This window comes from Mesoplodon mirus, assembly GCF_964341445.2.
Source record: "Mesoplodon mirus genome assembly, chromosome: 7".
NCBI classification, from domain to species: domain Eukaryota; kingdom Metazoa; phylum Chordata; class Mammalia; order Artiodactyla; family Ziphiidae; genus Mesoplodon; species Mesoplodon mirus.
The window spans coordinates 136,778,655-136,804,746 of record NC_138983.1 but is presented as its reverse complement, the minus strand read 5'-3'; the positions used below and the strand labels follow the sequence as shown (position 1 = coordinate 136,804,746).

Sequence of the window (26,092 nt, the reverse complement as noted above, 5' to 3'; positions counted from 1 at the left end):
ATAACAATGTCTTGATTTCTCTTTATTCCTGAAGGGTGATTTTTGTTGGCTGTAGCATTCTTGGTTGGCAGTTCTTTTCTTTGAGTACTTAAAAAGTGTTGTGCCACTTCCTTCTGGCCTCATGGTTTCTGATGAGAAAGACTCCATTACTTGAATTGTTTTCCCCTTATAAGTAGGGAGTCATTCCCCTCTTGCTGCTTTTAAGACTTTTTCCTTTGCCTTTCTGTTTCCCACAGTTTGCTTATGATGTGTCTGAGCATGGACTTCTTTGAATTTATCCTGTGCAGGTGTGTTGAGCTTCTTAAATCTCTAGGTATAGAGTTTTTGCCAAATCTGGCAAGTTTTCAGCCATTATTTTTTTCAGCCCCTGCCTCTCTTTCCTATCCTGTCGGAACTCTGAAGATATCCATATTAGATCTTTTTTATAGTTCCATAGGTCCCTTAGGCACAATTCATTATTTTTTCAGGCACAATTCATTATCTTTTCTCTCTGTTGTTCAAACTGAGTAATTTCTAATGTTCTATCATCAAGTTTACTGATTCTTTCCCCTGTCCTCTTCATTCTTTTGTTGAACTATCTCTTGAATTTTTTGTAACAGCTTTATAATTAGTATACCATACCCTACATACTCACCCATTTAAAGCGTACAGTTCAGTGGCTTTTAGTATATTCATTGATTTGTGCATCAATCACTGCAATCAATTTTAGACCATTTTCCATTACCTAAAAAATCCCTGAACCCCTTAGCTGTTACCCCCAAATTTCCCCACTCCCCAACCCTAGGCAACCACTAATTTACTTTCTGTCTCTCTAGATTTTCCTGTTCAGAACATTTCATATAAAAGGAATCATACAATATGTGGTCCTTTGTAACTGGCTTTTTCACTTGGCATAACGTTTTCAAATTTTATCCATGTTGTAGCATGTATCAGTACTTCATTTCTTTTTTGTTACCAAATAATACTCCATTGTATAAATATACCACATTTTATTTGTCCATTCATCAGTGATGGATATTTGCGTTGTTTTTACTTTTTGAGTACCGTGAATATTATGCTATGCTGTATAGGTTTCTATGTGGACATCTCTTCAATTCTTTTGGGTGGGTAGAGTTGTTAGAACATACGATGACTCTGTATAACCTTTTAAGGAACTTCCAAGACTGTTTTCCAAGTGTCTGTGCCATTTTGTATTCCTAGCAGCAGTGTATGAAGTTTTCTGTTTCTCAGCAACATTTGTCATTGTCTTTTTGGCAGATAATAACATCCTAGTGGGTGTGAAGTGGTATCTCATTGCAGTTATTGTATTTTATCTTTTATTCTTTTACTGACATTTTCTTTTTTTTCATTTGTTACAGGCATGTTCATAATTATTCCTTAAAGCATTTTTATGATGGCTACTTTAAAGTCCTTGTCAAGCAGTTAGAACATTTGTGTCATTTCAGCGTTGGCATCCATAGACTTTTCTTATTCAAATTGACGTTTTTCCTGGTTCCTTGTATGATGAATGATTTTCTGTTGTATCCTGGACATTTTTGGATTTATGTTACGAGGCTCTGGGTCTTACTTAAATCTTCAGTTTTAGCAGGCCTCCTCAGACACAACTCCAGCAAGAGAGGGGGGGCTCTGCCTCATTACTACTAGGTAGAGGTGAAAAAATACATGGTGGAGAAAGTAGTGCCTAGTTACTGCTGGTCAGAGCTGGAAGTTTGAGTTCCCCACTAGGCCTATGTTGAACTACCCTGGTGAAAGAGGAGGAACACCTTGTTTACGCTCCCCTTGTGGCCTCCACTGACTGATGAGGATCCTCTTTATCACTGGGCAGGGATGGAAGTACGTACCCGCCTTGGCCTTCTCTGACACATACCAACAGGGGGCAGAGGCACCTCGTTACGCTTGCAGAAAGGGAGACATCTCAGCTCCTCGCTTGGCCTGTGTTGATGTGGTTGAAGTAAGAGTTCTTCCTGTGGCGTTCGACTGAGTAGAGCAATTATTGTCTTAAACATTTTCTTTCTTACTAGGCTTCCTCTTGCCTTGTTCTTTAGCTATAAAGAGCTGGCTTTTCTTGGAACATTTTTTTTTGTCTGCACCCTCTGACATTTGTTGGCCTTCTGGCTCCTTTCACCCAGTCCAGGATATAATAGGTAAATATAAAACTCAGAGGACTCACCAGTGTCATTCCTTGCAGGTCTACTATTTCTCTGTCTTTCAAAGTTGTCTTATGTTTATTTTATACATAATGTACATAGTGCTTAACTGTACTAAGTGGAAGGAATAGAAAGAAGTGTTATATTCATCTTGGCCCAGAATCAAAACTCTCTCTTGCCCATTTTTTCATGGGGTTGTTTTCTTACCATTGAGTTGTAAGAGCTCTTTACGTATTTTGGATAAAAGTTCTTTGACAGATGTGTGATTTGCAAATAATTTCTTCCAAGCTGGAGCTTGTCTTTTCATTCTCTTTTAATAATAGTGTTTTCACAAAAGTTTTTAATTTTGAAGTCCAGTTTATCATCTTTTTGCTTTTCATTGTGCTTTTGGTTTAATATCTAAGAACTCTTTGCCTAACCTCTGGTCACGAAGGTTTTCTCCTATCTTTTTTTAAAGATGTTGTATAGTTTTAGCTTTACATTTAGATCTGTGACCCATTTTGAATTAACTTTTGGGCTAAGGATGAGGTTTCAGTCAAGGTTTTCTTTTCATATATGGAATTTCAGTTGTTGCAATAACATTTACTGAAATGACTTTCTTTACTCCATTGAATTGCTTTTGCTCCTTTGTCAAAAATCAGCCATGTTTGTGTGGATATATTTTTGGATTCTCTTCTGTTCCATTGGTCTCTGTTTCTGTCCTTTTGCTAATACTACTCTGGCTGGATTACGGTAGCTTTATAGTAAGTGTTTAACTTACTTTGATAACTTTAACTTCATTTTTCTTTCAAAGTTGTTTTGTCCGTTCTATTTCTTTTTGCTTTGTATGTAAATTTTAGAATCAACTCGTCTATACCTACAAAAAAAATCCTGCTGTAATTGTAATCGTGTTAAATTTGTACAACAATTTGAGAAAGAATGACATTTTTATTATATTCTTTTCCAATTCACAAAAATAATATGTTTCTGCATTTACCTAGGTCCTCCTAAATTTCTTTTATCCATGTTTTATACTTTTCAGCATATAGGTTCTGTACATGTTTTTTTAGTTTTATATTTAAGTTTTTTTTCTGGGATTACTGTAATGATATTGAGGGTTTAAAATTTTTTTTAATTAAATTTAGATTTCCTATTGTTCACTGCTATTGTATAAAAATACACTTGACTTCTTCATGTTTACCTCGTGTCCTGTGACTTAATAGTTGTAGAAGGCTTTTAAACAATTTTTTTATTGAGGTATAGTTGATGTACAGTATTATATTGTTTCAGGTATACACAATAGTGATTCATAATTTTTAAAGGTTTTACTCCATTTATAGTTATAAAATATTGGCTACATATGCCAGAAAAAAAGCAGGCAGCACAAAAGCTGCCTGTGAGAGAGAGACCAGTTATCAGATTTAACAGAAAAAGACTTCAAAGTAACCACTGTAAATATATTCACTAAAGGAAAATAAAGGGACTAAAGGAAATCGTGATTAAAGAAGTCAAGGATGGTGTAATGACAATTTCACATAAAACAGGGACTATTGGTAGTAAATAGGAATTGTTGGAAATAACAATAGACATTCTGGAATTGAAAAACAATGACAGAAATAAAAAATTCACTAAAGGGGCTCATTAGTAGGTTTGACCTGGCTCAAGAAAGGTTTAGCAGACTTGAATGTAGCACAATAGAGATTATTCAAACCAAAGAACAGAGAGGAAAAAAGATGAAGAAAAATGAACAGTCTCAGAAAAATGTGGGACACCATCCAGCACACCAACATATGTGTAATTGGATTACCAGAAGGAGAGGAGAGAGAAAAGAGAAGAAAAAATATTTGAAGAAATAATGACAGGAAACGTCTCAAATTTTTTGAAGAACAGTAACCTACATATCCAGAAGCTCTATGAACTCCCAAGTAAGAAAAATGCAAAGAAATCTCCAAACAGACCTATCATAGTAAAAATGCTGAAAATCAAAGACAAGGAGAAAATTTTGAAAGCAGCAAGAGAAAAATAACTCGTTACTTACAATGGAACCCCCCCAAGTAAGATTAATAGCTGACTGCCTATCAGAAATAGGGGAGGCCAGAAAGCAGTGTGATAACATATTCAAAGTGCTCAAAGAAAAAAACTGTCAACCAAGAATCCTGTACTGTCTTTCTAAAGTGAAAGCAAAATATTTTAAACAAAAACTGATTTTCTTGCTAGCAGACCACCTTATAAGAAATACTGAAAGAAGTTCTTAAGGCTGAAAGCGAATGATCCTAGATAGAAATTCAAATGCACACACAAACAAAAGAGCACTGGTATAGGTAAATATGTAATTATTAAAAATAGTAGAAATGGATATTTTTCTTTCTTCTCATAACTGATTTAAAACACAAGTTATAAAATAGATATATAATGTAATATTGGGCCTATAACATACAGAAGTATAATGAATATAATGTATTTGTCAATAATAGCTCAAAAACGGGGGGAACAAAACTGTATTGGGCTACACAAGTGACTGTAGATGGTAAAGTAATTATCATAACAATGTTGTGTTTGTAACATTATATAATATATATATAATAATAGTACTCGGAAAAGGGAGGAAGGAGTAATGTTTCTGTGTGTCACTGATATTAAGCTAGTAGAAATCAACAGCTGATTCTGATAAGTTGAGACATATGGTAAACTCTTGAGCAGTCACTGAGAATGTAACTCACAAAAATAAAAGTCATTAAGGAAATTACAGTGCTACATTAGAAAATACTCATTTAATCCAAAAGAATTCACTACAGGAAGAATAGAGGAACAAAAAAGACATGAGACATATAGAAGCAAATTAGAATGAAAGGCATAAATCCAGCTATATCAATAATAACATTAAATATGACTGGATTAAACAGTCAAAAGGCAGAGATTCTCAAATTGGGCTACCAAAAAAAAAAATGATCTAGCTACATGCTGTCTACAGGAGACACATTTTTTTAAAATTAATTAATTTGTTTTTGGCTGCATTGGGTCTTCGTTGCTGCGCATGGGCTTTCTCTAGTTGCAGCGAGTGGGGGCTACTCTTCGTTGCGGTGCACAGGCTTCTCATTGTGATGGCTTCTCTTGTTGCAGAGCATGGGCTCTAGGTGCACGGGCTTCAGTAGTTGCGGCATTCGGGCTCAGTAGTTGTGGCTCACGGGCTCTAGACTGCAGTCTCAGTAGTTGCAGTGCACGGGCTTAGTTGCTCTGCGGCATGTGGGGTCTTCCTGGACCAGGGCTCAAACCCGTGTCCCCTGCATTGGCAGGTGGATTCTTAACCACTGTGCCACCAGGGAAGTCCGAGACACATTTTAGATCCAAAGATAGACACAGATTGAAAGAGAATAGAAAAAAGATTTACCATGCAAACAGCAACTACAAGAAAACCAGAGTGGTTGTACTAATAGCAGAGAAAATAGACTTTAACAAAAAATGTTACTAGGGACATTTTATAATGATAATAGGGTCACTTCATCAGGAAGATACAACAGTTATAAAAATTAATGCACTTATCAACAGAGTACCAAAATACATGAAACAAAAATGGACAGAAATGGAGAGATAGACAATTCAACATTAATAGATGGAGACTTCAATACATCACTTTCAGTAATGTATAGAATAGCTTGGGAATTCCCTGGTGGTCCAGTGGTTAGGACTCCACACTTCCACTGCAGGGGGCACAGGTTGGATCCCTGGTCGGGGAACTAAGATCCCACATGCCACATGGCATGGCCAAAAAATAAAATAAATAAATAGAATAGAATAGCCGACAGAAGATCAACAGGAAGTAGACGCTATAAACCAACTAGACCTAGCAGACAACTATAGAACACTGCACCCATTAACAATAGAATATACATTCTCAAGTGCATTCTCCAGTGTAACTCATGCTAGGCCGTAAAACAAACCTCAGTAGATCTTCAGAGGTTGAAATAATGCAAAGTATGTTCTGAGACCTTATTGGAATGAAATTAGAAATCAATATAGCAGGACAAATTTTGGAAATCTCATAGATATGTGAAAATAAAACAATGCATTCCTAAAGAACCAGCAGGTCAAAGAAGGAGTCGAACAGGAAATCAGAAAACTTTTTTTTTTTTTTTTGCGCGGTATGCGGGCCTCTCACTGTTGTGGCCTCTCCCGTTGCGGAGCACAGGCTCCGGACACGCAGGCTCAGCGGCCATGGCTCACGGGCCCAGCCACTCCATGGCATGTGGGATCTTCCTGGACCGGGGCACGAACCCGTGTCCTCTGCATCGGCAGGTGGACTCTCAACCACTGCGCCACCAGGGAAGCCCCCGAAAACATTTTGAGGTGAATTAAAATGAAGATACAACGTACCAAAATTTATGGTATGCAGCTATAGCAATGCTTAGATGGAAATTTATAGTTGTATATACCTATATTAAGGAAGAAGAAAGATCTCAAATTAATAACCATCCTTCCCCTTAAGACACTAGATAAAGAAGAGGAAACTAAGGCTAAAGCAACCAGAAGGAAGGAAGTAATAAAGATTATAAAGGAATACTATAAACAATGAACCATCAGAAATGAAATTAATGCAGTTCCATTCACAGTAGCATCAAAAAGGATAAAATACTTAGGAAATAATTTAACAAAGGAAGTGCAAAACTTGTACTTTGAATACTACCAAACGTTGTTGAAAGAAATTAAAGATGGTCTAAGTAAATGGAAAAACACCCCATGTTCATGGATTGGAAACCTCAGTGTTGTGAAGATGGCAGTACACCCCAAACTAATCTATAAACTTGAGCACAATCACTGTCAAAATCTCAGCTGAGGGACTTCCCTGGTGGCGCAGTGGATAAGACTGCACTCCCGAAGCAGGGGGCCCGGTTTCGATCCCTGGTCAGGGAGCTAGATCCCACATGCATGCTGCAACTAAGAGAGTTCACATGCCAAAACTAAGGAGCCCGCATGCTGCAACTAAGGAGTTGACAAGCCGCAACTAAGACCCAATGCAACCAAAATAAATTAATTAATTAATGAATTAAAAAAAAATCTCAGCTGATTTTTTTTGTAGAGGTTGATACCCTGATTCTAAAAGTTACAAGGGGGGCTTCCCTGGTGGTGCAGTGGTTAAGAATCCGCCTGCCAATGCAGGGGACACGGGTTCGAGCCCTGGTCCAGGAAGATCCCGCATGCCGTGGAGCAGCTAAGCCCATGCGCCACAACTACTGAGCCCGCAAGCCACAACTACTGAATCCCATGTGCCTAGAGCCTGTGCTCCACAGCAAGAGAAGCCCATGCATCACCACGAAGAGTAGCCCCCGCTCGCTGCAACTAGAGAAAGCCTGCACGCAGCAACGCAGACCCAACGTAGCCATAAATAAATAAAGTTACAAGGAACCCAGAATAGCCAAAACAATATTGAAAAAGGGACAAATTTGTAGGACTCAGACTTCCTTATTTCAAATTTACTATGTAGTAGCAGTAATCAATAAGAATAAGGATAGACATATAGAACAGTGGAATAGAATTGAGAGTCCAGATGTAAACCCATATATCTATGCTTAACTGATTTTCAGCAAGGCTGTCAAGACCACTGAATGGGGAAGAATAGTCTTTTTAACAAGTAGTACTGGGACAACTGTGTAGCCACATACAAAAGAATGAAGTTGGGCCTTTACCTCACATCGTATATAAAAAATAACTCAAAATGAGCTAAAACTATAAAACTGCTAGAATAAGACAGAGGTAATTCCTCATGACATTGGAGTTGGCAAGGAATTCCTGGATATGACACCACAAACACAAGCAACAAAAGAAAAAAGTAGATGTTAAACTTCATCAAGATTAAAAACTTGTGCTTCAGAGGACACCAAGAAAGTGAAATAACAACTCACAGAATGGGAGAAAATTTTTGTAAACTGTGTATCTGATAAGCAACTCGTATCTAGAATAAAGAACTTTTACAATTCAATAATAAAAAGACAACCCAGTTAAAAAATGAACAAAGTAGCTGAATAGACATTTCTCCAAGGATGATTTGCAAATAGCCAATAAGCACATGAAAAGATGTTCAACATCATTAGTTATCAGGGAAATGCAAATCAAAACCACAGTGAGGGGGCTTCCCTGGTGGCACAGTGGTTGAGAGTCCGCCTGCTGATGCAGGGGACGCGGGTTCGTGCCCCAGTCCGGGAAGATCCCACATGCCACAGAGCGTCTGGGCCCGTGAGCCACGGCCGCTGAGCCTGCGCGTCCTGAGCCTGTGCTCCGCAACAGGAGAGGCCACAACAGTGAGAGGCCCGTGTACTGGAAAAAAAAAAAAAAAAAATTAACAATTTCTTGACACTTTCAAGTAGTCAATAAAAACAAATTTCCAATTATCTCATAAGTTTATTCTTTAAGATATGCACAAAGTTCCCCATTCTGGTTCCCCCTTTATCTCTTTCTTCCTTGCTGTTTTTTTCCTTCCAAGTCTTTTGTCCTGTAGAGTTTCTGAGTCTAAATTTTGCCGTTTGCACTGCAGTGGTATAGCTTAATATATTCCTGTTCCTCTGTATTTACTGTGAATTGGTAGTTGGATCTAGAAACTTGGTCAGATTTTTGTTCAGTCTTTTTTGCAGTGTCTTACTGCTCTTTCTGTGAAGTTATAAACCATGACGATTAATGCCTCTTTATTTGGGGGGGGGCATGCAAAATGGTGTTCTTCTAATTCTGACATTCTTTCTTCATTTATTAGCTGGAATATTTCTATAAAGAGAAGCCTTTCATATTCTATTTGATTACTTAAAAACACTTTATATTGGAAAGGCAGGATAAATGCTTTATTTCCCCCCCCTTTTAAAATTAATTAATTAATTAATTAATTTGTTTATTTAGGCTGCACCGGGTCTTAGTTGAGGCATGTAGGATCTTCATTGTGGCATGTGAGATCTTTTTTTTTTTTTTTTTTTTGCGGTATGCGGGCCTCTCACCGTTGTGGCCTCTCCCGCTGCGGAGCACAGGCTCCGGACGCGCAGGCCCAGCGGCCATGGCCCACGGGCCCAGCCGCTCCGCGGCACATGGGATCCTCCCAGACCGGGGCACGAACCCATATCCCCTGCATCGGCAGGCGGACTCTCAACCACTGCGCCACCAGGGAGGCCCATGTGAGATCTTTTATTATTATTATTATTATTATTATTATTATTATTATTATTATTTTAAATTTAGTTACACTGGGTCTTAGTTGCAGCTTGTGGGCTCCTTAGTTGTGGCATGCGGCCTCCTTAGTTGTGAACTCTTAGTTGCAGCATGCATGTGGCATCTAGTTCCCTGACCAGGGATCGAACCTGGGCCCCCTGCATTGGGAGCACGGAGTCTTAGCCACTGGACCACCAGGGAAGTCCCTCTTTCCCTCTTTATAAAACCAGTTTTCAAAATAATTTTTTGGTTCATTAGCATCTTTAAAGGTGATGGATTAGGTTTGTTTTTGTTTCTAGTGTCATGTGAACTCATGAATGTATTTCATTGATTCAGTTTACTGTTCCATTTTTTGCCATTGGGAACCTCCTCAAAGTGACTTGCATTTTGGCATACCCTTAGTGATCTTTGATAGCTTCCTTGCATAGCTGATAAGATGCTCCAGGTGGACATGTACTGCCCCCAAAGTGCAATCTGCCTTTTCTCTAAGGAGCCATGATTTCTTTTAGTGGGAAATGGAATTTGAAAGCCAGTCTGGGTGCTAGGGATATTCATGGCTGAAGATGAACTACGTTATGAGTTCAAACTGATGCTTTTAATTCAAATTCAAGGCTGTAAATTCAAATTGCAACTTTATCTTCACCTTTTAACCACTGATAATGAATAGATACAGGCACTGTATATAGCCAAACCAGATAGAAATTTCAGGACATATATCTATCCATTCACGTATTTCACTGCGTCTATATTATGCTAAATACTGGACAGGTTAAAAATGTAGATTAGACACCATAAAATGTTTTCACCGAATCCTTTTGCTCTCTGCTTGCTCCAAGCTTCTCACAGCTTGCTTTTCTGCCTCTGCTCCCTACACATTCTTTAGATGTCTTAGGCTTTAACAAATTCAACGGGATGAAATTTGCCAGTGACTTACGTAAAACCCAGTATTTAGGTCCAGCTCCGACCTCTTCCCTGAACTCCAGGCCAGAATGGGCAACTTCATATATACATGTACTCTCGGATATTCCTCTCAGAAGTATTTCAGATTGTATGCTTAAAACCAAAATATTTCTTTTCATTCAAATATAAGCCCTACCAAAACCAGCTCTTCCTCTTTCACTGCCTTGTTTGGTGGAAATACCATCCACTCAACCATCTCGTCCAAACCTAGGGTTACATTCCTGTCTGCTGCGACTCCCCCATCCCATCCCCAACACAAAGTCATGCCTAGGTGGTTTTACCTCCTAAATATTTCTCAACTTACGTTCTCTATCCTCACTGCCACTGACTTAGTTCGATTTTATCTCATCTTACACTTGTACTGCTATAACAGCCACCCTCTAGACTGCTACCAGGATAACCTTAAAATGTAGCTGTAAATAACACTGCTCTCCAGTGGTTCTCCAGTGGTTACCTACTGCATAAGGTCCTAGGTCCTTAGCATTGGTATAAACATAAGTGGCTCAAACAAGCAGTGTTTCAAGTCTCACTTCCTCTGTAAAATCAGATTATCATCATCTTACCTCATGTGAGATACCATATCTGAATGTCCTAGTGCTGCATTTGCTACTGTACATGGTCAACTAGTACAGATACTTCATATGTAAATTCCACCTGGATATTCCTATTAGAGGCATCTTAAATTCAGTATGTCTCTCTCCCTAACCTTCTTTTCTGTCCTTGACTAGTTTTAATTAGAATATAGGGTGGGAATGAAGTTATCTCAGTTCAGTTTTAGCATAATTAAAACCTTGTTAGTATAATTTGGAAAGTTAGTGTCCAGTTTTGAGATGTGGCTGGATATTTAAACATGCAAATTCTTATTAAATATCAAGTTTCACATCCTTGCAAATTAGTTTCAAGGTTAGCAGTCTCATTACTTTCTCTTTAATCATCTGAGGCAGCCACCTCACTTTATATGCTGAAGAGCTACTCCATTTTTTTGGTTTTATTTATTTATTTATTGGCTGTGTTGGATCTTCGTTGCTGCACACGGGCTTTCTCTAGTTGCGGTGAGTAGGGGCTACTCTTCGTTGAGGTGCACAGGCTTCTCATTGCGTTGGCTTCTCTTGTTGTGGAGCACGGGCTCTAGACGTGCGGGCTTCAGTAGTTGTGGCGTGCAGGCTCTAGAGCACAGGCTCAGTAGTTGTGGCTCATGGGCTCTAGAGCGCAGGCTCGGTAATTGTGGCACTCAGGCTTAGTCACTCCGCGGCATGTGGGATCTTCCTGGACCAGGGCTCGAACCCATGTCCCCTGCATTGGCAGGCGGATTCTTAACCACTGTGCCATGAGGGAAGTCCAAGCTACTCCATTTTAATCTCAAATCCTCTGATAATTTTTATCAGTTAATCTTTACATCAAAATATACATATTCAAGATGTGCTCTGTGTCATATAAGAAATAGAGTAGATATTTTGAAATTTTATCTCCATTTCATTTTATTCACACTTTCTAGGGTAATAATAGAAGCTAACATTTATTGAATGTTTACTTTGTGCCAGGAATTGTGCTAATTCAGTCCTCTTGACTATCTTGAAAGTGTAATTTCCATTCCTGTTTTACAAATGAGAAAACTGAAGCATAGAGAGATGAAGTAACTAGACTTAAGATTTAATGCCTGAATGGTAAATGGAAGAGTCAGAATTCAAAACTTAGTATTTGTCTAACTTAAACTATTCTAGCAACTGGGCTATATACCTTATTTGGTAAATGTTTTTCAACCCAACTGCAAAACAGAATCATAGGATATTTTTCTCTCCTTAAAGTATATGTTGTTTAGCAGCGGCCGCTTTCATAAACACGTATATACTATTTCATAAGTAATTTGGAATAAAAGGGATAGGAAGGAGACTTTCTGAATTACTCACTAGTTCAAATTGCAAACTATTACAAAATACATTTTTATTTTGAATGCTACATAAATTCTGCATTAGTAATTGGATTGAAAAAATATTTATTTGAGAATTTTAAATGAGTTCCAAATTAAATATATAACTACACACATACATATTCATCTACACGCATATGGAGAGATACGAGGTTTTTTTAAATAGAATTATCTAATTTATAAAAATTTCAGGATATACCTTCTGGCTTCTGTACTATCCATATTATGTATGACTTTTTCAAATAACATAATTTCATCCCAAGTTTTGCCACAATGTATGTTACTGCAGTATTTCTAAATTATATTTGTCTGTGTAATTTATTATAGAGTATGTCATGAGACTAAGTTTTCACAGACCTGTGTTGGGAAATTAATGTAATAAATACATGGCATACAGGGCATTTCCCAGTCTAATCTTCATCTTCCTTCCATTCCATACCTCCATCTGTATTATACTTTGTACCATATGTGTGTAACCATTACATTGAACAAACACAATCTACGGAAGGTACTCAGAATCCATTTTATTTTTGTCTTCCACCATCCATATAAATTTATTCTGTGGGGTTAATACTCCCTCCAACCTCTTGAAGGGCAAGTCTTAATAACTTTTCTGGTTACTTTCAGGGAATAGAAACATTATTTTCGAGAACTAATAAATTTAATTCAGAGCTAAAGGTTTTCTTCTTTGCCCACCTCAGGCTTACTGTAGGTCTGCAGTGGAAAGTGAGGTTTGTTTGGCTTCCTTTTTCTTTCTGTTTTTCCTCTCTGCCCTTTTATTCCTTCTCATTTGCTGACTGTGGTTTCTGGCCCCTCCAGGATTGAATAAGAAGAAAAGGTCTTTAATAACAGTAGCAGCAGCGGCTGATGTGTCAGTAGCATTTATTTCGTGCTAAGTACTGTTAAAAGCACTTTATGTGTATCAGGCCAGTTAATGCTCAGAGCTCTCTGAAGTAGGTTCTGTTATCCCTGTTTCACTGCTGAAGAAATTACGGTGAAGTTTGGTGACTTACCTAAGGTCCCACTGCTACACATGGCGGTACCAGGATGTTCACCCAGCATTTGGGCACCAGAGTCTCTTCAGCCACTCCGGGCGCTGCTTTTATATACTGTTGGGAGATGGTAAGCATACTTCGTAGTCTTGGCCAGAGTTTAAATCAGACTTGTATCCATTAGATTTTTTTCAAGTGTGACACATTTTCCGTAGACCTGAAACAAAGGGCAAACTTGCCTTAATCCCTTTCCATTAAGGGGGAGTAGAAGGGAGTGGGAGAGGGTTTGAAACTCACAACACACTGATCACTCTGCAAAGTCCTTTTCTAATATTTAACTCTTTGAACGTTGAAGGTGGGTGTAACTCAAGGTTGAAACTAAGTTTTCCCCTGCCTCCATGCCCAGGTGGCCTTGCACCTCACTTTGGATGCAGTATCTGTTGTTTGGGGCCTCCACCCAAACCAAGATTGAAATGTTTTCAACACCCTGTTGCACATGTTCTCCAAATATACTATTTAATTTCTTGCTTTCGCACCTTTGTTCATGAAGATGGTCCCTGGATTATGAGTGTCACTTGCTTGAAGGCATGTTCCTCCCTGAACCACGTGATCCCGATCAAACTAAGTGCTCCTGATGGCCTGGCTTTTAAAGAAGCCAGTTTACTGGGGTACAGCAAATGAACAAAAAACTTCAAGTAAAGCTTTCCCATTTTTTTCCCTCTTCATCTCATTCCTGTGAGAGAGAAATCAGCAGATACGTTAAATGGTAGTTTGGTCAGGTCAGTCTTAGCTGCCTGGTGTCTCGTTGTAATTGCTTGTCTTTGGGAAGGCGCACGGGCAGGTTTATATTTGAGATGTCGCCTCTGATTGGTCAGGGTAGTTACTTCAGCGGCTTTACCTGGCTGGCTCGGCACAGAGCTTCATGCCATTTATTGTGTTATCAGACCAAGAAGAACCTCAGATTGGTCATTTTGTCTTCTCATGTTGGAATATTCAGTGAATTTTTTGTATTTATTCAGCTGGAAATCTTTAGGGTGTCTTTTTTAAAAACCTTTTCCCCTTCACATGTACATTTACTTACAAAGAACATTCGAAAGTGATGTTTATGTAGTGGATTGATGTTTGAACTGACGACCTCTGCATGCCCACATTTAGAGTAACTTATAGTGCCATTAACAACGATTTGCCAGTACGGTGCACACACTGTACGCAAGGCACGTCAGCATGGTGAGCACTCGCTGAGATCGTGTGAGGTCCCATGAGAGCCTGGCACTCCCATCTGCTTTATCACCCAGCAGAGTTCTACTTTCATTACACCCTGCCCTCCATGGTGCCTCTCCTGCCCTGCACATTCGGAATTAAATTTTTCTTTGTTTGCTTTCACATAGCACTAGCTGTATAGTTTTAATTAGGTACATGTGTTGTCTTCATAAAGACTGCAAGTTTTCTGTTTTTTTTTTTTTTTGGCTGCATTGGGTCTTCGTTGCTGCACGTGGGCTTTCTCTAGTTGCAGTGAGCGGGGGCTTCACACTGCGGTGGCTTCTCTTGTTGCGGAGCATGGGCTCTAGGCGCGCGGGCTTCAGTAGTTGTGGCACGCGGGCTCAGTAGTTGGGGCACACGGGCTCAGTAGTTGGGGCTCGCGGGCTCTAGAGCTCAGGCTCAGTAGTTGTGGCGCATGGGCTTAGTTGCTCTGTGGCATGTGGGATCTTCCTGGACCAGGGCTCGAACCCATGTCCCCTGCATTGGCAGGCAGATTCTTAACCACTGTGCCACCAGGGAAGCCCAAGACTGTAAACTTAATGAGGTCAAGGACAATGTTTTATTTTTAATTGTGTTCCTCTCTTTACATAATAAAGTTCCTCACAGCTAATCAGTCGATTATTGAATTAAGTTTTCAATAGTATAAACAAAATCAGTCAGTAGTATGATTTGACTGTCAGAATACCAGGTTTAGTCTTACTAATATTTGTACCCAGACAAGGGAGGTAAAAATAGTAAAGTTATGCTCAAGTTATAATCCTGCCATACCTGTCATATTGTGTACAACTCTGAGAACCAGTCTTAAAGGAATATGGGAAATGGAGATTGTTGAGAGCATAGCAAGGATGTTCATCAAATTTTAAGGAGAACTTAAAGGGACAAGGGATGTTTAGCTTAAAGAATAGAACCTTAGGAAATAATGGAATGTGATTGCCATCTTCAGTTTTTGAAAGCTTTTTCAAGGGGAAAGAAGAAGTAGACCTACTCTGCATGACTTTGGGGTTCGAACCAAGAGGAACTGAAACCCTAGGGTTTTGCAGCAGTATGGTGCTTTTTAAAAGAAAAAAATTGTTTAATGTGCAAAAAGAAGAGAATAAACACCCATAGTCTACCAGTGATTCCCTTGAATATGATGAAAGCTACCATCAATACACACATTCTTCTGTGTGCAATTTCAGAAGGATCATGGCATCCTTAGTGAATCCATGAATCTCTAGTTAAGACCTCATGTTCTCTTGTTCTGTGTGTGTGTGTGTACAAATATAAACATATGTTATATATTTCACAAAGATGATTATCGTCTATATACTCTCATCACATTTTTCTCTAAATACATAATAATGACCACTATTGAGTGTTCACTGTATTCAGTAATTGTGCATTCGTTTAATACTCAGAACCACACATTTTTCCAGGTCAATTAAATATTCATCATCTTCAACATCATTTTTAACTAGTGGCTATATTTTTGAGGCATTTGAAATCTTCTTTATCTAGAGATGATTTACAAAAAGTGTTTCCCCGAATTTGTTTTGCATTTATTTTACTACTTTTTTTTTAAATAAAGAAAAGTTATTTGTCTTAGATAAAATAATTGATGTACATAGCTATGTGTTCTTGTATTGGAAAAGCAATCTAACAATCAAAAGACCCAGATCTTAGCTTTGGTTGTCATTTGTTAGCCATTTAACTTCTCTGAGCATTAGTGTTTTCTTATCTTTATCAAGGGGCTAGTACAAGCCTCCGTGACTTTCACATAGAGGATGTAAAAAGAGTTTAGGGGGAAAGTACTGTAAAAACTTATTTAAAAGTATTATTAGATTTGCAAAATTAGAAGTTATTTAAGAATGTCAGTTTTTTACATTTTTAGTGAATAAATGTAAAATGTGATACAGGCAAACCAATTTTTTTTTTAAGGGAAAATCCAATCAGTTGATTACTAAACATTATTTGTTTTATAAATTTTCTTTCAGAAAGGTGCTTTTATCGTGTTCGAAATCTAACACGATAGCAGCAGCTGCTTTCACTTGAGTGCTCAGCATGTGTGGCGTGTATTGTCTCATTTAGTCCTTATAACAGCCTTGGAGGAATTGTTGAAGAAAGAAGGCAGACCTATCACGTCATAAAACTTAGACTCTTGGTCACTTGTATTTACTCGCTTTATATCCTAAAAGAGGCAGGATAAAGCATTGAGGTTAAGAGTGTAGGTTCTGGAGCCAGCCTGACTGGATTTGAACCCTGGGTCTGCCACTTAATAACTTTCTGACTTCAGCAAGGTAGTTAACCTTTTTCTGTTAAATGGGGATAAAAGGTACCTACTGGTAGAGACATTATGACAATCAAATTATCGAATGTGAAGCATTTAGAACTATATCTGGAAAATAGTATTCTATAATTGTCATTATTTGCAAACTATTATTATTTAAAACTATGCAGCTCATTAAGTGTGATAGTAGCTCACAGACTCCACTGATAGGACACTTTAGGAGACAGATATAGAGAATGTATTTTCATATATTTCTTACCTTGAACTAACTTTCTCACTACAATCTTGCAGCTTGTTGATTTAGCATGGTGGCCTCATGAAAACGATCTAAATCACCTTTTATTTCAGCTACTAAACCATCAATTAATGCTTATTTTATGTATCTTTTAGGACATTCTGATTCATTTGCATCCTTGAAGAGCATCGGTAGAAGAGGAAGGAAAAGATGGGTGTGAAAACATTTACTCATAGCTCCTCTTCCCACAGCCAGGAAATGCTTGGAAAGCTAAATATGCTTCGAAATGATGGACATTTTTGTGATATCACTATTCGTGTCCAGGACAAAATCTTCCGGGCACATAAGGTGGTACTAGCAGCTTGCAGTGATTTCTTTCGCACCAAACTTGTAGGCCAAGCAGAGGATGAGAACAAGAATGTGTTGGATTTGCATCATGTTACAGTGACTGGCTTTATACCCCTTTTAGAATATGCTTACACAGCCACTCTGTCAATTAACACAGAAAATATCATTGATGTTCTAGCTGCAGCCAGCTATATGCAAATGTTCAGTGTTGCTAGCACCTGCTCAGAGTTCATGAAATCAAGCATTTTATGGAATACACCCAACAGCCAACCAGAAAAGGGTCTAGATGCTGGACAAGAAAATAACTCTAACTGCAATTTTACGTCTCGAGATGGAAGCATTTCTCCAGTGTCTTCAGAGTGCAGTGTGGTAGAAAGAACCATTCCTGTTTGCCGTGAGTCGAGGAGAAAGCGCAAAAGCTACATTGTTATGTCTCCTGAAAGTCCTGTAAAGTGTAGCACACAAACAAGTTCTCCACAGGTATTGAATTCTTCAGCTTCCTACTCAGAAAATAGAAATCAACCAGTTGACTCTTCTCTAGCTTTTCCCTGGACTTTTCCTTTTGGAATTGATCGAAGAATTCAGCCTGATAAGCTTAAGCAAGCAGAAAATACCCGGACTTTAGAATTACCTGGCCCATCTGAGACAGGTAGAAGAATGGCTGATTATGTGACTTGTGAGAGCACAAAAACTACCTTACCTCTGGGTACCGAGGAAGATGTCCGGGTCAAAGTAGAAAGGTTAAGTGATGAGGAGGTCCATGAGGAAGTATCCCAGCCTGTCAGTGCATCTCAGAGTTCACTGAGTGATCAGCAGACAGTGCCAGGAAGTGAACAAGTCCAAGAGGACCTTCTGATTAGTCCGCAGTCTTCCTCTATAGGTATAGTGTCTTCTGTGTTTTCCATAATGCTATGAAGTCAAGTCTAGCTTTTCTTTTTTTAAAAGATTTAATTTAATTTTCTTTTTTTTCCCTGCGTTGGGTCTGTCTTTTTTTTTTTTTTTTTAATAAATTTATTTATTTATTTTTGGCTGCATTGGGTCTTCGTTGCTGCATGCTGGCTTTCTCTAGTCGCGGCGAGAGGGGGCTACTCTTCGTTGTGGTGCGCAGGCTTCTCATTGCAGTGGCTTCTCTTGTTGCGGAGCATGGGATCTAGGCGCTCGGGCTTCAGTAGTTGTGGCACACGGGCTCAGTAGTTGTGGCTCACGGGCTCTAGAGCGCAGGCTCTGTAGTTGTGGTGCACAGGCTTAGTTGCTCCGTGGCATGTTGGATCTTCCCGGACCGGGGCTTGAACCCGTGTCCCCTGCATTGGTAGGCGGATTCTTAACCACTGCACCACCAGGGAAGTCCCTGCATTGGGTCTTTGTTGCTGCGCACGGGCTTTCTCTAGTTGCGGCGAGCAGGGGCTACTCTTCGTTGCGGTGCATGGGCTTCTCATTGCAGTGGCTTCTCTTGTTGCAGAGCACGGGCTCTAGGCATGCGAGCTTCAGTAGCTGTGGCTCACAGGCTCTAGAGCGCAGGCTCAGTAGTTGTGGCTCACGGGCTCTAGAGAGCAGGTTCAGTAGTTGTGGTGCACGGGCTTAGTTGCTCCGCGGCATGTGGGATCTTCCCAGACCAGGGATCGAACCCGTGTCCCCTGCATTGGCAGGTGGATTCTTATACACTGCGCCACTAAGGAAGTCCCTAAGTCAAGCATTTTTTAAGTGCTTATTAGATAAAAGTTTTGTACTGTATCCTATAGGAAATATTAAGTAGAATAAAACATGGTAACTGGGTTTTTTAGATGGTATTAGTACTACAATGTTTTTTTAGTAAGTTACCCACGGGGAACAAAGAAAATAGTTGAACAGTATCTGATGGGACACATATATGATGGCACAGTTCATATATCTGTGATTTGTGAATTACTTTCAATGCAAAAAATACCAGTTTAAAAAATCCAGTTAGTGTTTTATTCTTTTTTTTTTTTTTTTTTTTTTAAATTTTTTTATTTATTCATTTATTTATGGCTGTGTTGGCTCTTCGTTTCTGTGTGAGGGCTTTCTCTAGTTGCGGCAAGTGGGGGCCACTTCTCATCGCGGTGAGCGGGCCTCTCACTATCGCGGCCTCTCGTTGCGGAGCACAGGCTCCAGACGCGCAGGCTCAGTATTTGTGGCTCACGGGGCTAGTTGCTCCGCGGCATGTGGGATCTTCCCAGACCAGGGCTCGAACCCCTGTCCCTTGCATTGGCAGGCAGATTCTCAACCACTGCGCCACCAGGGAAGCCCCTAGTGTTTTATTCTTTATTAAAATATTTATTGAAAACTTAACCATGTGCCAAACTTGGGGATATATGATGAAAAAGACGTATAGTGCCTGCGTCTGAGGAGTTAATAGTCTAATTGGGGAAGCAGATGAGTAAATCAACAATCAGCACTAGACTAGAGGTAGGAACAATGTGTTACAGGTTCACTAAGGAAAGAGCAAGTTAACACTGTGTATTTGAGCTGGATCTTACGTAATAAGTAGGAGTTTGCCCAGGTGAGGGAATGACATTTCTTTGAAAATGTATAAAAGCACAGAGGTGTAGAAGAACATTGCATATTTGATAAAGCAGTGAATTCAGTGCACAATGATGTGAATAAAGCATGGAAACTTACAAGTATAGAAAATAGTGGGAAATAAGAAAAACGAGCAGTTGAGAACATGTTGTGAAAAGCCTTGAACACTAGTTTCAGCTAGGAGTGCATTCGACTGCATATAACAGAATCCCTTCAAAATGGCTTAAACCAAATGGGATTTTATTATTATTGCATAAAATATTCAGAAATAGGAAGTCCAGGACTGGTAGAGTGGCTCTACAGTGACCTAGGCCCCTTATATTTTTATAATCCACCATCCTTAGTTTGTCATCCATATATTTATTGCTTCATGGTTATAAGATTTTTGCTTCATCTTTAGCCTCATATTCTAGAAAGGGGTAACTCTTGTATGGAAAATGTTCGTAGAAGTCCCCAAAAAACTTCTGCCAGTTTATGTCACGTCATCTTTCCTAGCTGCAAGGAAATCTGGGAATACATGTATGTTAGTTGGGTATGTAACTGCCTCACAGAATTACAGGAGAATGGATATTGTATGCAACTAGCAGTGTCTACCACAGCTTGGCCAAGCAAGCTTGGGTTTTATCCTAGTGGTAATAAGGAGTCTACCTTACATGAATGAAAAATAAAACATTTACAGATATTTTAGGAAAATGAATTTGATATTGGTCAAATTCATAGGGGGTTGGCTGGGGAGAGACCGTCCAAAAACCAGTTACAGTACAGTTGTCTTTGTATGAATGAAGATGCTTAGCATAATACTATAAAGAAAATGGATATTAAGAGACTTTGTAAAGGAAGAATCATTACTACCTGATGATGTTGAATATGTGGTTTGAGGGAATAAGAGGGTCAGGGTACCTGGATGACTAGGAAAATACTGATAACATTATATTCATTGATTTTAAGTCACAGTTTTTCATATTTTATTATCTAAATTCAGATATGTTTTGCAATTAATAATCTTTACAGTTACTTTTTCTTTCTTAATGGTACAAAAAATAATGGTAATCGTACACTCGATAGGAATCTATTAGATGCCATAACTACTATGAAAATCATTGGGAGGAGGTGGGAGCCCAGTTTTAAGAGTAAGTCAGCAAGGTTCCGTGTGAACCATGCTTGGGTGATGACCAGGCAACATGCCACAGAGCCGTTGAAAGGCAGGGTGGGTGAGATCAAGACTGGAGATTACCAGTTTAGGACTTTTAGCAGTGACAAATTGACTCTCAACAGGAAAATGTGTGTAAGAGCCAAAGCCAAGGAACTGATCCTTGAGAAGTATCTATGTTCAGGGAGAGAAGAAAAGCCAACAAAGATCAATAAAGAGGATTTCTCCAAAAGATTGGAGAACCAGGAGGGCCCCTTACCTTTGTTAATTCCTTGGATTTTGATCCACCATATGAGTTTCCCAGGGCTGTCACAGCAGCTGCCACACACTGGGTGATTTAAAACAAGAGAAGTTTATTTCCTCACAGTTCAGAAGGCTAAAAGTCTGAAATTATGGTGTTGGCGGGGAAGGTTGTAGGGAAGGATCCTTTCCTTCTTCCTAGCTTCTGACAGTTACTAACATTCCTTGACAGTCCTCAACATGTAGCTGCATCTCTCCAATTTCTGCTTCCATCTTTATGGGGCCTTCCCTCTGTCTCTGGCTTCAGCACCAAATCTCCCTCCTAAGGACACCAATCATTGGATTATGGCCCACTCTACTCCAGTATGACCTCATCTAACTTGATACATCTGCAGAGACCCTATTTCCAAATAGGGCTATATTTACAGGTACTAGGGGTTAGGACGAGTATGTCTTGGGCGGGGGGGGGGGGGCGGCGGACACAATTCTACTCATATACCTACTAAAGATAATATTCCGAAATTTGGGTCAGGATACTTGTGCTTTCAAGTGACCACACACTCAGTAATATATTTGATGGCAGGAGATCCTAGCTATTTGACAGTGTGACCAAGTTTTTGTTAAATTACTAACATGTTTAATCTTGAAAACACCTTGGTACCTTCTGAATAATGAACTAATAAGTAATTACTATTTTAATTATTTATCTGAGAACTTAGAAGCCAAATATTAATCTAACTGAGTATCTTGCTAACTAGATATGTGAAATAGCCTTATTTTACCACTCTCAAGTATATCTAATCAGTTCACATTTTGCCTTTATTGTATTATTAACATGATTAAATAGAGAAGTTAGGAGCATAAGTAGAATAAGCCTTTCAGTTTTATAAGAATACTTCCTTTCCAATATATACTATTACAAATGTAGGTTCTGTTACAAAGCAGACATACAAAGAACTCTGATCTGAATGTCATATAATCAGATAATCCAAATTAGGTTTTTTTCCCATTTCTTCATAGCAAATGTACTAATCACTCTCAACTAACCTATCTTAACTCCAAATCTGTACGCTAAAATAAAGCCTTACAGAAAAAAGTTAAATTCCTAAAGTATACTAGGCAGTGAAAATTGTAGGAGGGAGAAGAGGAAGATGTGTGTGGTACTTTTTATCCATATTCCATAAGAATACTTCATAAGAGTACTTAATTTTACTAACTTATTAAAGATGATATATAGCAGGTAGTTTGTCATTCTAGAGACTGAGAGTATAATACTGAATATACTCATTATGAAATTCTAAAATAATAATTTAATTACTCATGAAATTAATTCAAATAAGATTTTACCTGTTCTTTTTATTGCCAGTTGCCCAGCAAAAAGTTATAAAATCTGACACTCCCAATAAATACAATAAGTACAGCAAATTTAAGAGACAAACAATTGCTAAGTTTAGATTGGGTCTTGTTTCTCAAAAAGCTGGCCATCTATATCTGGTATGGTTTAAGGAAAATTTGTTTAAGTGAGAAGGACTTCATGATAGGGCTTCATTATTTGTCTTGAAGTATTCGATTATCTGTATACACCAAAGATAAAATAGTTTTAGATAATCCACAGTTTACTAGGCTAACAAAGAAATTCAGGGTTTTTTTCTAGACTCTAAAATCTGCCGTTAAAAGAGAAGTGACTGTTATGAGGGTCAGTTAAGATGTTGAGAAATTTGACAGTTTGTGTATGAATAGTGAATAAACTTGTTGAGGTGAGCAGTTAGAATGATGGAAGAATTTGCGACACTGAGCATATATGCAGTATAGCGTAATGATTAAAAGTTCAGGACTTGAAGTCAGTCAGGTTTGGAGTCTGCTACCAGTTTCTGCCACTTACTAGATGTGTGACTTTGAACAAGTCACTGAACCTCACCAGGTTTCCATAACCATAAAGTAATGGTAGTATTACCTATCTATTAAGTATGTCAGTGCTCTCCAGCAAGACCACCAGGAACACACCTGTAGTTGAACAAGTTGGGGTGGTGGTTTTAATACCTGAAAATCCCAAACAGTTACTTAAATATACAGAATGAGTTAGTGTGCAGCGGGCATGTGTAAACCCTATGTCCAACATAGAAGTAGTATCCTAGTAGTGGGCGTATTGGAAATGTAAGTATCATTCATTACAGCAGGAGTGAGCCAGTTTTGGTCCCTTAAAATGGACAGATTCCTTAAGTGGAGTTAAATAGTTCCTGCAAGCCAGGCTCAAGTGTCTCTGAAGAGAACAGACTGGCTATCGTAATCAGGATGGTCCCAGGATTAGTGTCTTTCTGACTGAATAGGTCTTGCTGTTAGAATTGTAATGACTTCAGCAGAAACATGTTAATTTGAGGTCAGGGTCCATTTTTCTATGGCCGAAGCCTGGGATATGATAAAAGATTCCCTCTAAAAGGGAATCTACCTTCTGTAGTGCTTAAAAGAACAGTTATTAAGTTTTTGTCAGCAGGGTCAGATGGAGGATCCAGCAATCTGTTAAATTCAGATTAGTAACTATGGTCTGGGGTTGGGGGGAAAGTACAAGAGTTTTGTTTTTCCTTAAGTGGCAGAAGGAGATCTTAGGAGTTCAAAAACAATAGGATGAAGATGAAAGATCGTATTGGTTTTAATAGGCAAGATTAATAGTAAAGAGTACTGAAGAATCAGAAAATTAATCTGATTTTGTCATCTTGGGTAGGAACTGTCCACTTTTGAAGTCAGTATCTTCTGGAGAATCCCTTAGAAGGAATGGATGCACAGGAGTTGGAAGGGTGTGATACGTGTCTTTTAAGTTGGGAAACATGAATCCAATGAATGCCACCTCAAACTGTTACCACTGAATCAGTTGTTAACAATATCTGATCAGTTCCTTTCTATTGATAATCAATGGAGAGTTTTCTCTGGCGGCATCTTTTCCAGAAAACCAAAACTCCAGATTTTAAATCATTCATAAGCTCTTCTCTGTTTGTGATAAACCTGGGGTATCATTGTAGTATCAGTTGGTAATCGTGTAGAACCTAAGATTTAAACCAAAATTCCCACTTGAAAAAGGCAGCCTACTGTTAACTCATAAAGAGTCGACTTGTGGGTTGTAGAGATGATTTGTCTTATTGCCATCAAGGCTCTTGGCAGTACTTAAGACTGTGGAAGTTAAGAGGGTTTTTAAGTGCTTTGATAAGTATAGTTTTAGGATCTCATGTGTTCTCTTTATTTCTCTCTTGAAGTTTGTGGATGATGGGGACAGCGGAGAGTCTGAGTAAAAGATCAGCTTATAGAGTTCTTTCAGAGCAACATCAGTGTAATGTGTGGTCCTGTTACTTGAGAATAGTTGGGATTTCCCCAGTCAGGAATACAGAATCTATTAATTTTTCTTTTGCCATTACAGCATAGCTCTTAAGCATGAGGATGTCTCAATCCACCCTAAAAATTAAGAATCATCAAACAAACTCATAGCTCATTTAGAGGTGTTTAAAGATGTACGTCAATGCTTGGTTCCTATCTTTGTCTTACCAATGTTGTGTCATTGCCAGGAAGGCCATGCACTGGAAATACCCATGGGGTAGCTCTTGAAATCCCCGCCCCAGTGTTGGTACAATATTGATGTATCTCAGATGGACAATCTTGTTCATGTCGGAAGCTCCCTGCAAAATGGCTAATTCCAATTCCAAATTGTCCTTGGTGAAATTGAGTCAATTGAGAGATAAGTGTAACGTGTTAGGATTACGGAGAAAACATGAAGGAAACAGATGTTTGGCCTGGAAGAGATGCAGTTTCAGATTGAGATGACTCATGAGAACTGCAGTGGTCCATAAGAATAATGCTTGTGTAACTTTTTATTTCCAGTTGCAGAGGCCAGGGACCAGATGAAACCCTCCTGGTTCTGGGCATTTGAAACTAAGCAAAGCAGTTCACACAAAGACAAAATTGAAGTCAAGTCCTAATAAGGTTTTTTTAAACATCTTTATTGAAATACAACTTACATATTGTAAAATTCGCCCATTTAAAGTGTATACTATAGTGGTTTTTAGTATATTCACAGAGTTGTGTAATTATCCCCCCGAAAAGAAACCCTGTACCCCTTAACAATGCCTCTCTTCTAGTCTTACCCCTATCCCTAGGCAACTACTAATACACTGTCTGTATAGATTTGCCTGTTCTGGATATTTCGTATAAATGGGAGTATGCAATATGTAGTCTTTTCTGACTGACTTCTATCACTTTCCATTATATTTTCAAGGCTCATATGTCATACCTTATAAAGTTTTGAAATGTTTTTGCCAGTCGGAGATCTTCTGAACTCAGCTTCCAGGGCCAGTTCAGATGGACTAATCGGGTCTCTGTCCATCCTCTCATTACAGTGTATTTCTCTTGTAGACAAGAGTCAACACTAGATAGATAGATCATAGGAGCAGGTGTTAGAAGGCCAGAAAACAGTTTCGTCAGGGAACAATGACAAGTCCAACTGGATAAACAAAATATTCCCCAAAGACCTTTTTCTAGGAAAGCAAAATAAGCCCAACACTGAAAGGCTTCAGTGAAATATTTGAGCTCACTTGAGCATGAACTTACCTCCCAGCCAAAGGCAGGTTGCACCTCAGAAGGACTTTTAGATATGCACTCTGTTGTCGAGGTTCCCGGTGCAAGCCAGTAAGACCTTCAGCCAAATCTCGATGAGCCCTTCATTTCTGCCAATGCCCTGTTGCCAGAGGCTACCAGGAGCATACCTGGTTAACCAAGTTGAGTTCAGTACCCATTTGAAGTGTGGGAGATCACACACCATGGGGTCTTTCGGGCTTCTCAGTAAGAGGGTGTTAGAAAGGACTTATTAGAGGATTTGGGCTTGTGTT

General features: G+C 38.9%; 1 protein-coding gene across 2 annotated transcripts in view; it reads left to right on the top strand.

Moving 5' to 3' along the window:
• ZBTB44 (zinc finger and BTB domain containing 44) overlaps positions 1-26,092 on the top strand; it is a 71,587-nt gene that overhangs the window by 24,939 nt on the left and 20,556 nt on the right. For both annotated transcript variants that reach the window (XM_082628388.1, XM_082628389.1), the window contains exon 2: positions 17,104-18,176. In XM_082628388.1, coding sequence (XP_082484514.1) covers positions 17,159-18,176 — 1,018 coding nt within the window. In that variant the 5' untranslated portion in view covers positions 17,104-17,158. The remainder of the gene's footprint in view (positions 1-17,103; positions 18,177-26,092) is intronic.